This window comes from Lissotriton vulgaris, chromosome 8 (assembly GCF_964263255.1).
Source record: "Lissotriton vulgaris chromosome 8, aLisVul1.2, whole genome shotgun sequence".
Taxonomy (NCBI): domain Eukaryota; kingdom Metazoa; phylum Chordata; class Amphibia; order Caudata; family Salamandridae; genus Lissotriton; species Lissotriton vulgaris.
This window is the reverse complement of record NC_141696.1, coordinates 421,976,780-421,989,299: the sequence shown is the minus strand read 5'-3', so window position 1 is coordinate 421,989,299 and position 12,520 is coordinate 421,976,780. Positions and strand designations below refer to the sequence as shown.

Genomic DNA, 12,520 nt, shown 5'->3' with positions numbered 1-12,520 from the left:
GAGCAGATGCTGCCGACATGTCAGCAAAGATTCGAAAATTATTCACCCCCTCCACATTAAAAGTTCTTTTAGAAAATGCGGTGTTTAGAATTTTTTCTTTTACCCTAAAGTCTGAGAAATTGAGCAGGATTGTGCGGGGGTATTTCATGTTATTAGGTTTATGTGCAGGGACTTTGTGCGCCCTTGTAATAGTCAGGTCGCCTTGGAGCTCAGGAATAGCTTTTTTCAGTAGAGACTCTGACCACCTGACTACATCCTTGTCTTCAAGCCCCTCTGGTATGCCTACTAGTCGTAGATTAGACCTCCTATTATAATTCTCAAGGTCCTGCAGCTTTTCCTCTAAATGGGATTTCTCTCTATTGGCCTCCGTGAGATTTTTCTGTATTGCAGTCAAAGAGTCCTCTAAAGAGGATATCCGGACTTCAGCCTCAGAAACTCTCAGGCGGATATTGCCAAGGCACTCCTCCGTCTTCGTAAGCCTGCTGTGCAAGAGTGAAATTTCCTGAGCCTGGGAGAGTTTAAAGTCTCTTAATTCCTGAAGGATAGCCACTAGGATATCTTCAATCGTATTCGCTTTTGTAGCACTCGGGAGGGAGAGCAAACCGTCCTCCTGGGAGATCAGGGAGGCTTCTAGACTTAGGGCTTGACTTGGAACTGTCGTAGTTTGCTTGTTGCTTGGGCTTGTAGCCGGTTGTAGCGGAGGGTGGGAGGGAAGGGCGGCGGTAAAGGGAGAGGACGTAGTTGAAACCGTTGGTGCGGGTGGTGCTACGTCTTCTAATCCTGCCGCCACTGTGGGAATTGCCATCGGTGTCTTGTGCGTTGTAGGGCTGCTTGTCTTTCCTCCAGCATTGGAAACGTTGTGTTCTGAAGCGCCGCTTGCACTCCCTTGCTTCAACCCCCCCGTGTAGGAGTGCTCGAAAGTTGTCCCTGCTGGAGAAGGGGTTTTGAAAAGAGAGGGTATTGTTTGGAGGAAGATCGACTCGGGCAAATAGTAGGAGGCATGTTAGCAGCCTTGATCGTTTTGCCCATAGCTTTATCCCCCTGGTCCGTTCTTGTTCCCTTGTCTTTCCCACCCTCCTCTCCTTTGTCACCAACAGCAAGTAAGCTCAATTCTGCTGATAGTTCAGATAGGGTCAAGCTCTCTACATCTTCATCTTCTTCGCCCTCCTCTTGATCATTTTCTTCATTTTCTTCATTTTCTTCATTTTCTTCATTTTCTTCATTTTCTTCATTTTCTTCATTGTCATCATTGTCTTCCTCGACCTGTTTCCTTAGCACATTATATTTATTTTTTCTATATGATTCAGCAGATTCCATTGATTTCTGTTTAAGGGCTTCCTTTTGTTGATTTTTCCTTCTGTTTTTTCTCTCTCCTTTTGCAGTTGGTGGGGATCTATTCGGTATCGGTATTGGGATTTTTAACATCTCTCTTCCCAGCTCTGGCTTAGACTGTTTGCCCCTTGCTCTTGCCGCCATCTGGGAACTCGAATTTTCAAACATGAGCTCCAGATATATTGGATACTCGGGACTATGCGCAAGATTTCACAGTCATTCAAAAAAAAAATTAACTTCTTGTACTATTGTGTTTTATCTAGGAACCTAAATCAATATTGCTAATTTATGCCCTTGTACGGCTATAATCAATAATATCCCTATAATGGCATAAGAATCAGATCCATATTTAAGTAAATAGCCTTGCAGTCCAAAGCACGGCAGAAGCTACTTCCTTGGATTCCTAGAAAGCACAACGAGTTCTTTCGACCCACACCAAACCTCCAGCAACCTGGGAAATCCCCATTTGCTTTTGTTTTGATTTGTCATTAAATTCAAACGAACACTAAAGGAACAGTCCGTTCTTAGTGACATCTTTATTGACATCTTATGTCCAAACCTTACATCAAGCTCGGCACCTTTCAGGTATAAATATACCAACGTTGCCTTAAGCAAACACACGGTGGTGGTTTTGGAGCCGAGCAGCTATCTACGTGACTGAGAGCCCAGCTGATGCGAGAGCCCACGGACGCTGCCCCTCCTCTTTGACGCACTGAGAGAGACGCTGTCTTTTCTCCTGCCGAGAAATCCAGCTCCGATGTTCTCAGCCGCCTTTGCGGGCTGCTGGGATATCGAGTCCTGAAAGAGAGATACCAAACCTCCTGCATTCTATTACCTAGGTACGGAGCTGACTAAATCCTTAAAGAGAATTCTTGAGTCAGATTCTTGGCAAAACCAACTTAACTTAAACTGCTACTTCCTTACTCCTTCCCACGTATTAGGCTTAGGTCAGGTACACCGGGGTAGGCGTATTTTAGAAGCACCAGTTGAGTACATTAGTCAATGTATATATGTATGTATATATTTTATCCATTTTAAAGTATCTTATGGCTAAGAAACCATATCAATGCTTTTACAGAATTATTTCATAATACTCTTTTTACTGTACGCACTTTACTTTACATTAAGTATTGCAATTATGGCAATTCATTTCTCTTGCATGAGAAAGAAGACTGCTCAATAAATTACACCTTTTATTGAAAAAGCCCGTCTCTCTTTTCTCTGCACTCTGGTGAAACTAAGTACGCATATCTGACTGATTGAAATAGCTGTCTATTGTTTTCACACAACTCTAGAGATACACTCTTATTCTGAGGGAGCAAAGTTGTCATGTTATATGGTTGTCGGAAGCTATCCCTTCTTGTCTATCCAGGGAGGTTAAACTCCTCCTCGTTTATTCGAGAAAGTTTCTAGTGACCTGTGAGCTAGCTGGCAAACCTTAAGTCTAATATAGTCAGTAGAGACCTAGTCGACCTCAGTCCTACGTCTACACTGCTGAATATAATATTCCAATGCGCAGAGCCTATTGGGAATATAGGAGCTACATTACAGTACATAGCCTGAAAAAAAAAGTCCATGAACTCGCTTGGCTCAGCTTTTTCCTTAAACTCGGTTACCAATGCCAATGCCCTGTTTTCCCAAGTGCAAGGTAAAATGAGGGATAGCAAGTTCCGTGGCCAAGAAAGCCAGAGTCGGAGTCAGAGCCTGGCTTCCCCCCACTCCCCCAATGGCACAGTGAGACCAGCAATAAGCAGAATGAGCACAGAGTTCTCAGCACAGAGTTCAGCGTAACAGCAGCGGCAGTAAGTGAACAAGCGCAAAGGGAGGAAGTGGCGCAGGTGCGAGCGCGAGCTGGGTAGAGCCCTGCCCAGCGCGCCTTACCTCGCAGAAGGAAACCAGCGTCCAACGTCCCCCCAGCAACCCAACGTCCCAACAATTCGTTGCTGCAGGTGCTGATACTAAAGTCTCATCAATGGGCCGAGCAAGACGAGCGGAAAGCAAGCAAGCAAGCAGGCGCTGGTGCTAGAATCTCATCCGTGAGCTGAAAGCGGACTGAAAACGAGCAGGCGATAACCTCAGTAGGCGGCAGATGCTCCCCGGTCAAACCCGCTCAGGTCGCTTCCAAATTCACCGTAGGTTTGCATTGAAGCCGCAACTCCCGGCTCCGACGGTGCAGGCATGGGCGTGGCTACTAGGAAACAGGAAGCACTAGGGCGACGTACGTGGGTTCACATCAGCCGTTCATCCTCCTGCGGGGGCAGGGGTCATCTGAAGACAAGTTGTTGCACAACATCTTAAGTGCCAAATCAGTATCCCATTGGAAGACAATGAGCTCTTTGTAGATTGGTTAACAAGGTCCATTTAATGGAGCAGATGATTGTTTTGAACAAACTTGTGCTACAGCTGATGAACCTACATCCATTCTGTAAAGTATTAGATTAGTCATGTTTTGAGTTAACAAGCTAGGCACCTAAGAACCCATATTGCTTGAATACATCAAACTTAATAGACTATGGATTTGGTTAAGTTTTAAAACGGTCCCATCAACGTTTTGGGAGGGAGTCTGATATCTGCCTCCTCCCAGTGTTTAGGCTTTGTTGGAATATATGGTGTGAGCCAAAGTCGACTGGAGAGAAATAGGATGTGAAGTGGGAAAATTTAGCAAAGGATTGGGGCTCACAAAATGGACCAATCGTTGGTGCATTTAATTTTAGTCCGCTTACCCATCTATGCTCCATTGAAGAGGAGACCTTCCAACATATTTTCCAGATTCTTCTGTGAAATTTTGACAAGCAGCTAAATATGGGTGTGAGCTGCATTAAACAAATCTATTGCGATTATTAGGCAGCCACAAAGACACTAAAAATGGCAGTAACCTGATGTATGGGAATCTCTATGGATTACCACACACTACCTAGATGACTGATGCACGAAAGTGTCCTACACCAGCCAACTTGATAGTAAAGGCAGAAACCACTCAACGGCTAACTGAGACCGACTCAGCTAACTGGATGTCATGGCCATCTTTTCTGGTGAGGTCACAGTAACCGCTTTCTTCGTTTTTAAACTTGTGAATTAGTGGTGGTCATTGATACTTGTAGACATCACCTCTCTTCTGACCAGTATCATGCTTTGAGGAAATGCTTGCTGACTGCCTAGTGTGTTTCAAATGAATCTACACCCATTTTGTTTATTTATGTTAGTCCGCTATTTGGCTGCAGCTTACTATTTTTCTTTTTTTTTGCAGACAAATCTGTTGAAGGTTGAGTTTGAGACCAAAAAGAGAGAAATGTTTTTCGCAAAACTCCACACATAATTCACATTCCTCTAGCACTTCTTTGTAGATCATATATTATTCAGAGCATAATTTTCTGAGTTTAACAGCGAATTAGACACTACTCCTGAATGTCAAGATAAAGAGATAAACTATAATTACGGCATGTCCTTGAAAACGTTAATGGAGACCACCGGGGGAGATGATTACCATCATCGCATTTAATTTACAATTTTTCTTTTCGGCATCCTTTGCCTCTAACTTATCTAAAAGGATCAATAATGGAACGTGCAAAACTATTAAAGCGCAGCAGGTTTTATAACGTTTTTTTTTACATAGTTAAGTGCAAGTTACTTTTTGAAAATCCAGTTATGGTCTTAAAAAGCTAGAGCCTGTCACTTGGTGGAAACGTTTACTTAATATGGCCCTTTGAAGTAGCGTTTACACATGCACACATGCAATGGCATAAGACTCCTGATGGTTCAAAAGACTTTTGGAAATTGTCGTTAGTCACTCGGTTGGAGGAATCTTACCAAGATTATACCTTACCTCTGTGAAAGTGACTAACAGCTGCCAATCTTGCCTCTAAATGTGTGCAATTCCTGAAGGGGTTCACCCCACCACCACTATGCGCCTAGACCATCCAGCCAAAAGTGCAGTGAATACCAAGCCGCAAAAACATGATGGGTGGGTTGGTGACCATAGTCTTTGCTATGGGAGAAGGCATCCTTTAAAGTATGGCAGAACTAACATACACCATCCTAAGTGCCAAAGCAGACATTCCCCATTACTTTGTTCTGACCTGATCCGCCAATGGAAAAATCCTTCAAAAGCGTAAAATATGTTCGCACTATTGTTTGAGATGTCATGAACATATTGCAAAATTACACTTTCATTGTGGTTTGCTGGTATGCTGCGGGACCGTTTTCACACGAGGGGCAGCCCTCGCCAGAAAAGATATAACACGAGATAGCAGGAGACTGGTTCAAGCAGTAAATGTCTTGGTGAGAATTGTTAATGCAGAAACCAGTCTCCCATAGGTGAAAATTGCATGAAATTGTTCAATCGGGTTTTATGATGAAAACTTTTTTCGTTCATTTCCAATTTCAGCTTCTTTCTTTAGCCTCGTGTGTACATTTTCATTTTATGGGGATGTGCTTTCAATGAAAAGACTATCACTCCAGTATTGGGTCTGGGGGTGAGTGATGAATCAAAAGTATAGACACTTTTTTTTGCCCTGCCATGTATGTGTTTGGTTTTAGTATAGAAAAAGAGGCTGGACAGATCCCAGTATGTGCAATTTGGTGTTCGATACAAGGAAGTGATAACCGTCCTTCGCATCATTATGTTCCTTGTTGGGTTATTGGCTGTAAAAGGGGATTGAACACTTTGGGCTCCTGATGAAAGCTATTTTAATTCATACGCTGTGCATTCCATAGGCAGAACCATGCACTGAGTTGCCTGGGGTTGAGCTCAATGTATTTAGAGCCCTGTTTGGCGTTCATTCTCTGTGGATAATCCTGGAACAAAGAATGATGCAACAGTGGCTGGAGAATGCTGAGTGATGGATGGGCGTGGCGGGGTTAAATAACTGATGACACAACTGAGAGGTATGGGATGAGGCTTTAATGATATGGCGGTTTGAAAGTATGTGGCTTTGATTGCTTTGACAGTCTGAGAGAGTGTTCAAGTCCACAGATGTCACGATTTTTTAGGGCCTTCTAATTGTGCCAGTAGCATAGTCACATAATCCTTATTTTTATTATGCAAATGCTAGGTGTAACCCAAGAGTGTTAGTGTGGAGTAGTTGCAGTTTAAGTACATAGGGGAAAGTGCATATCGAAAACCTGTTGAAGTGTCTTATTAAGTTTCTGAGGTGCTGACTGAAAAATAATCATTGTGGATTTGCTAAAGAAATGTAAATGTAAATGTGGCGTATTTGTATAGCGCGAACAGTGACCCGGAGGCATCCCGGCGCTTGTACTCCTACCACAAGGGAACCCCTCCTGGCTTTTCCTTGTGGGGTGTCCACTCCTGGGCATCCCATGGTGAAACCAGGCATCCCTTGTGTATCAGGGGGCCTTTGTGGAGACTAAGCAAGCTATTGCCCAGAGTTGCAGCGTGGGACCCATGCTTCGAATCAGCACTGAGGCGAGAATATCCAGTCAGAGGAATTTAAGCCCGAAACCCGCCGAGGCGGGAATCGAACCCTGGTCCCTGGCCAGCGTTCTGCATCAAGGTCTGCCGCTCTAAGCATTGAGCCACACTTCTCCACTGCTGGAAAATGCTGGGAAATGCTGGGAGCAAGTCTGGAACATGGTTTGTTTTAAGATATAAGGCAATGAATTTTGGGGCAGGAGGTATATCTATCATAATGTCCATCCAGTTATAATCACAGGGAAAGGAATTGATGGTTGGAGAAGTCAAGGATAGCTGGACAGAAATTAGGGTGGTGTCTAATGGTTTGCCCGTTTTATGCATAGTTTCAGAGTGTGTGTGTGTGTTCGTGTTCAGAAATGAGTGGTTTCCGATGTTGGGAATAGACTCCAATTCCTTGGTGTTTCTTCTGTGGTGCGCAAGTCAAGCTGGTGTGTACATCCTCAATGGTGGTCGATTCTTTGTGTTCAATCCATATATCAATCATTGAAGTGATGTAGTGTTGGGTTGTAAGTATCAAAATAAGCTTTGATGAAAGATTTTAATGCATACACTCTCCATTCCATATGCTGAAAGATGCAGTGAGCTTCCCGGGGTTGAGGTAAATGTAGTCAGAGGTAAGTTTGGTGTTCAGCCTCTCTGGGTCGTTAAGTGGTATCTGTAAGTTTTAGGTGCTGTCTAACATAAGAGATGTGAAAGGGTGTAAGTGTGCTTGAGGTAGTAAGGTAGCATATAGCAGTGGGTGCTGAGAATGTCAAATTAGGCACTCTGCTGTGATTAGTGTGAGGGAGGGCCAGGAAAATGGATGTAGGTGACAATATTATTTTGAGGGGTAATGTGGCATCCAAAGTAGTTATGTTCAGGATCAATTCACTGGGAGTGCAACAGAGGGTTTCTGTTGGGGGTTGCTGCTAATGTTTGGTTATAAAATATGTAAATTTTTAAAACTGGTGTGGCTTTCTATAAGTTGTAATATTATGTACAACAATTACAAAATATATGGGTCCAGGGCCCTAGAATATCCAAGCAAAGTGCTGGCAAGTTTTCGTTTAAAAATACAATTCTTCATCCTCCATAGAGCATGCTCTCCCTCCCGCCAGTCCCAGGTTAATCAATTGTTCCCCATGTCCAAGGTGGCCTGTGCCCACTGTGGGGATTATCAGCTGACTTTTGTCACATGCTAAGGAGTCGCCCCGAATTGTCACTTTTCTGATGGAAGTCTTCCTACTGATAAGAGTTAACAGGACTTCTGCAATTTTAGTAATGGGAAGCCTGTGGCTAGGAATATTCAAGCATCAGAAAAAGCAATAACAACATTACGTTTTTTAGACTAGCTGCTTTTGCTGGATAAACACGCCATCACCAGCAAGTATAGATGAATTCAGCCCCCCACCTTAGACAAATATGACCGTGACCTCCACATTTGGCAGTGGCTGCCGCCCTTTGCAAAAAAAAGCTTGCAGCCTTTTCCGAACACCCTGTTTTCAATCAGTCATGCCCCCCCACCCAACGCAGCTTGATCGCCTTAAATTACCCCCTTCTCCACCCCTGTCCAATAGGCCCAAAAGCCTTCACCCCCTCATCTATTTTTCACCTCATCACTAATAGAGCCCATCTGCCTTCTCCCATCCCACCTATCCACAGGAGCCTATCTCGCACCTGGCGGGCTCATGGGCACAGCGCCACATAGTGGACTAACGCAAATGTATGGGCCCCCACTGCAGAATGTGATGAGGGGCACCCAGGTCTTCCATATCTGATATTTATTAGACAAGGGCTGAATGTGGCTCCCTTGAAGGGTGGGGACCTCCTGCACCACGGGGGCCTGCTTTACGCCTCTGGCACCACAGAATCCTGCATGTTTCAACTTAGATGCCGATATCTGCTCCTGGGCATCATCCCAGCCTACCACTTCTTACCAGGTAGTTATCTCATTTGCAGTTTGGGCCGTTGCCTAGGTTATTTTGCTACATGCTGCAACACTGTTGCAGAAAGAGCAAAGATGAGCTCTCCCCACTGCTCAGCCTATAGAGGATTCTTCCACTGTTTCGGTTTCATACTGGAGCTAGCTCACGGGCGTCATGGCTCATGTAGTGCATTTGATAGCTGTTATAGACTGAGACCTGTGTTATTCTAATGATTGTGATCTAGTTCTAGGCACGGTCGAGATATGCAGCTCTTTAAAAAAAATGGTTTGAAAAAAAAGCAATAAAAAAATCCATGGTACTGTGCACCAAGGAATACTTAGCATTGTAAAATTGCTTAAGAAAGCAATCATAAGTTGGTGTTGAATATCATTAAATGTTTACACCAGTGTTATTGTGGTGACGCATGGCTCTGCCTGTTCAGTCTGCGGATGGAATAATGACTGGTCGTTTGGCAATTTGCAGTCCTGAACAAAGCCAAACAGGGAAACAGGCTTTTAGCCTCTTCCCTTTGATAGATGCCCAGGCTGGGTCGCCGTGAGCAGAGCAGATACGAGGAGGAGTTTAAGGAAGTTAGGGTGGGAATTCGAGGTAAGCCTTTGGGCAATTGTTATGGTCGCCTGATGTTAAAATGGCTGTTGATTCAGGATACTGTGAATTTATTGAAGCAAGCAGGGAGAGGCAGGATGGATGGCTGGATGCTGTTTGAACCGCTGAGATAAGGTGAACCTTGTGTTACACCCGCTTTACTCCCCAGTTTGTGCCTGTCCAGCCATAGAGGCCTATGCATTCTGAAAGGGAATGATTTATTCTTCTTAGTGGTCTTTAATCAGTATCATTAACGCCAAAGATATAAATAAAGATGTCAAATTCATTGGAGGAATGTAGAATGCGGCCATGACAGATTTCGAGTTTCTCATGAGGATGTTTTTACTTTGTTAGGTATGGCTAACATCCTGAAAGTTTGGTCAGTGTTCACACTGCCCTTTATAGGAATGGTTCTAGGGTGTCTCCCTCAAATACTCTTTCTCAGTCATGGGTGGGTTGTGGTACCAGCCCTATGGGTACTTTAAGTCCCCTACCCTTGGCTGAACCTTTCCCCTTTATTCTTCGATTGTGCTTGCAAACTGTGGTCAGTGCCATGAACATTGGCTGGTACACTATGTGCACCCACAAACGCTGATCTGGAGTGAAAGAGATTTTTTGAGTGGAATAGGTGCCAGATCCCATGGAAAAAAACCCTCCTCTCCCATTGGTGGGGACAGACGAAGACGAGATTCTGGAAGTGAGAAGCATGGGCACTGGCATGCAGGCCAAAAGAGCTGTAACTTATTTTGGGAAATTCACTGAGTGTGTAAATTAGTACTTGTGGGTGCACATAGAAAATAATCAATACCTCTGTAATACTTATCATTATCTCCAATGGAGATATGACTCCCTACCGCTCAGAGGTCTAACAGCACGATGGTACCATGACGCCCCTGCAAACTGTCCAGTGTGCGATGCCGAACTAGAGTCGGACGTACACATGGTCTTCTTCTGCCCCTCCTATATGACCCCTAGGAAGAAGTGGATTATTCCCATCTGCAAAAATCTGGACATTAGACAGTACCATCAATCATACCGAATATTAAAAATTGACCTGTCGCTATGTATTGTTTTTGGGGTCACAACATTTTTGGCTTCAATGAGGAACATCAGGAGGAAATGTCTGGGATAATGAACTATTTTGAGTGGTGTAACCTGGTAGGGGGGTAATGAGTTCTTTTTGTATTAAATGGATAGGTTAAGGGATACACCCATCCCATGATGTTGGATAATGTGTGTTATATTTCTTTTTTAAACTCCTCATAGCAATTGATGTGTTAACATTCTTAAAGTTGTATTTTACTGTGTTTCTTTTATGACAGTCATATGTCTAAATAAAGATTTAAAAAAAAAAGAGCTGTAACTTATTTTGGGAAATTCACTGAGTGCGTAAATTAGTACTTGTGGGTGCACATTGAAAATAATCAATACCTCTGGAATACTTATCTTGTTCTACGTGAGGAAGAAAGAGTGGCTATATGGAAGGTACAGCAAAGTCACCCATCATGATAATGAACCCACCACAGTGATGTTCAATAACATTGACACTTTTCTTTTCTTAAAAATGTATTGGCATCAATAGATGTTCTGGATCCCAATTTGAGATACATCCATGATGAATCATTAAATAGTGCCTTGCCTGGTAATCTGTGCATCTCCATTTTTCAAGGAAGTGTCAACGAGAGTTTCCTTTCTGTTTAAGATTGCCAAAATCAGGTAAGTCACGTTTTAATTTTAAATCGCGCGAGTAATGCACAATTGATTGGCATATTGAAAATGTTATTATGAATAAGTATGACCATTACATACAAAAACTTGATATATCCTTAACATATACCTGTCAGCTGTGAATCTTACAGATTTTGGTGGCTCTGCGCTGTTGCAGTTAGATATTGAAGGGCCGTTCTTAGCGGATGTTGTTGGCCGCAAAATGGAAGAATATATTCTTGTTCAAGTTGAACAGACAGATGATGGAGGACCAAGAAAGAGACGTCCATCTCGGGTAACCATGACACTTATTAATTTTTCGGTTTAATTTATTTGATCTCTCAATAAGTAATGAAATTGTATTGTAATCAAATATCTAAAGAGTGCATTATCTTGCCTAGTGCATCTAAGCGAAAGCTTTAGGGGTAATTCATACTGCTTTATCTTGAGCTGTGCAGTGCTTAGTGCCACCTCTTTATGCAGTTACCTTCATCATATTGGTGGAATTGGGGTTTGAGGTCCATGATCTGGAACCCTTCCCCCAATAAAATATTGCTGGTATATGCCATTATCTGCACTCCTCTGTCACATTATTTGTGATAAGGTGGGCTGATGGATGATCATAAATAACTTCTCAGTGTGACAAGGATGGGCTTTTGTCTGCCAGAATATTTGTGAGACTAGGTAATTGTATTAATAAACCTAGTGTTAAGTGAGCATTTCTCAAGTGTTCGTGATGGTCTATCTAAGCGGGTGCTACAAGCAGTGTCCTGAAGCTAACTTAAGGTGGCATACCCTGTACCATTAGGTACGCTTATGACTTCTTCGCATGTGAACAATATTTTATATGTAGAACTGGAACAAACAGGTGGAACATATATTGCATTAGCTTATACAGTAGTGATCAAAGCTAAAACACGGTTGAACAGGTCCACATTCAGTATTACTCAGGACTAGTCTGAAATCAATTCCATGAATTCCTCAAAGTAAGTCTAAATGTTTCCAACAGACAAAACTGAGAATGTTTTCATTTGGCAGCTTTTTAAGTGTTGGGTAAAAAGAGACCCACCACAACTTCAATCCTAAATAAAAATATTGTGACTTTTGGACCATGTAAGGCAGCACTGGGGAAAAAGCTCAATCCTCCCTACCCCACCCTGCTGCTTTAATATCCTCACGCGTCCATCCATTCTCTCATCTCTTCACTTTCCTATTACCTTCCCTCTCCCTCCCATTCTCTCTGTCTCTCTTGAATCGACCCTGTACCTGCTGCATTTTGCCTCAGGCATCTGGAGAAAGTGACAGAGGCACAAGGAGAGGCTTTGGGCTTTAAAAGCCAACTCCAAGGACTTCCAACCCACTGGGGAAATGCCTGATGGAATAAAAGACCTGCCCAGCCGTGGTGCTGCGGATCTAATTTAGAGGTAGCAGGCAGGCTGGTGGAAGGCTGTGCTACCTGAGGCCTAGCCTCTTCTACCTGAGGCCTAGCCTCTAATGCATCCTCCGAGATCCCTGCCGCATGGGTAGAACATTTTCA

At 43.4% G+C, this 12,520-nt stretch overlaps 1 protein-coding gene across 1 annotated transcript in view; it reads left to right on the top strand.

The window, feature by feature from the left end:
• Positions 1–12,520, top strand: part of OCA2 (OCA2 melanosomal transmembrane protein) — an 833,084-nt gene that overhangs the window by 247,802 nt on the left and 572,762 nt on the right. Inside the window, exon 7 of the mRNA XM_086934183.1 lies at positions 11,121–11,278. Within this exon, the coding sequence (XP_086790309.1) occupies positions 11,121–11,278 (158 nt within the window). The remainder of the gene's footprint in view (positions 1–11,120; positions 11,279–12,520) is intronic.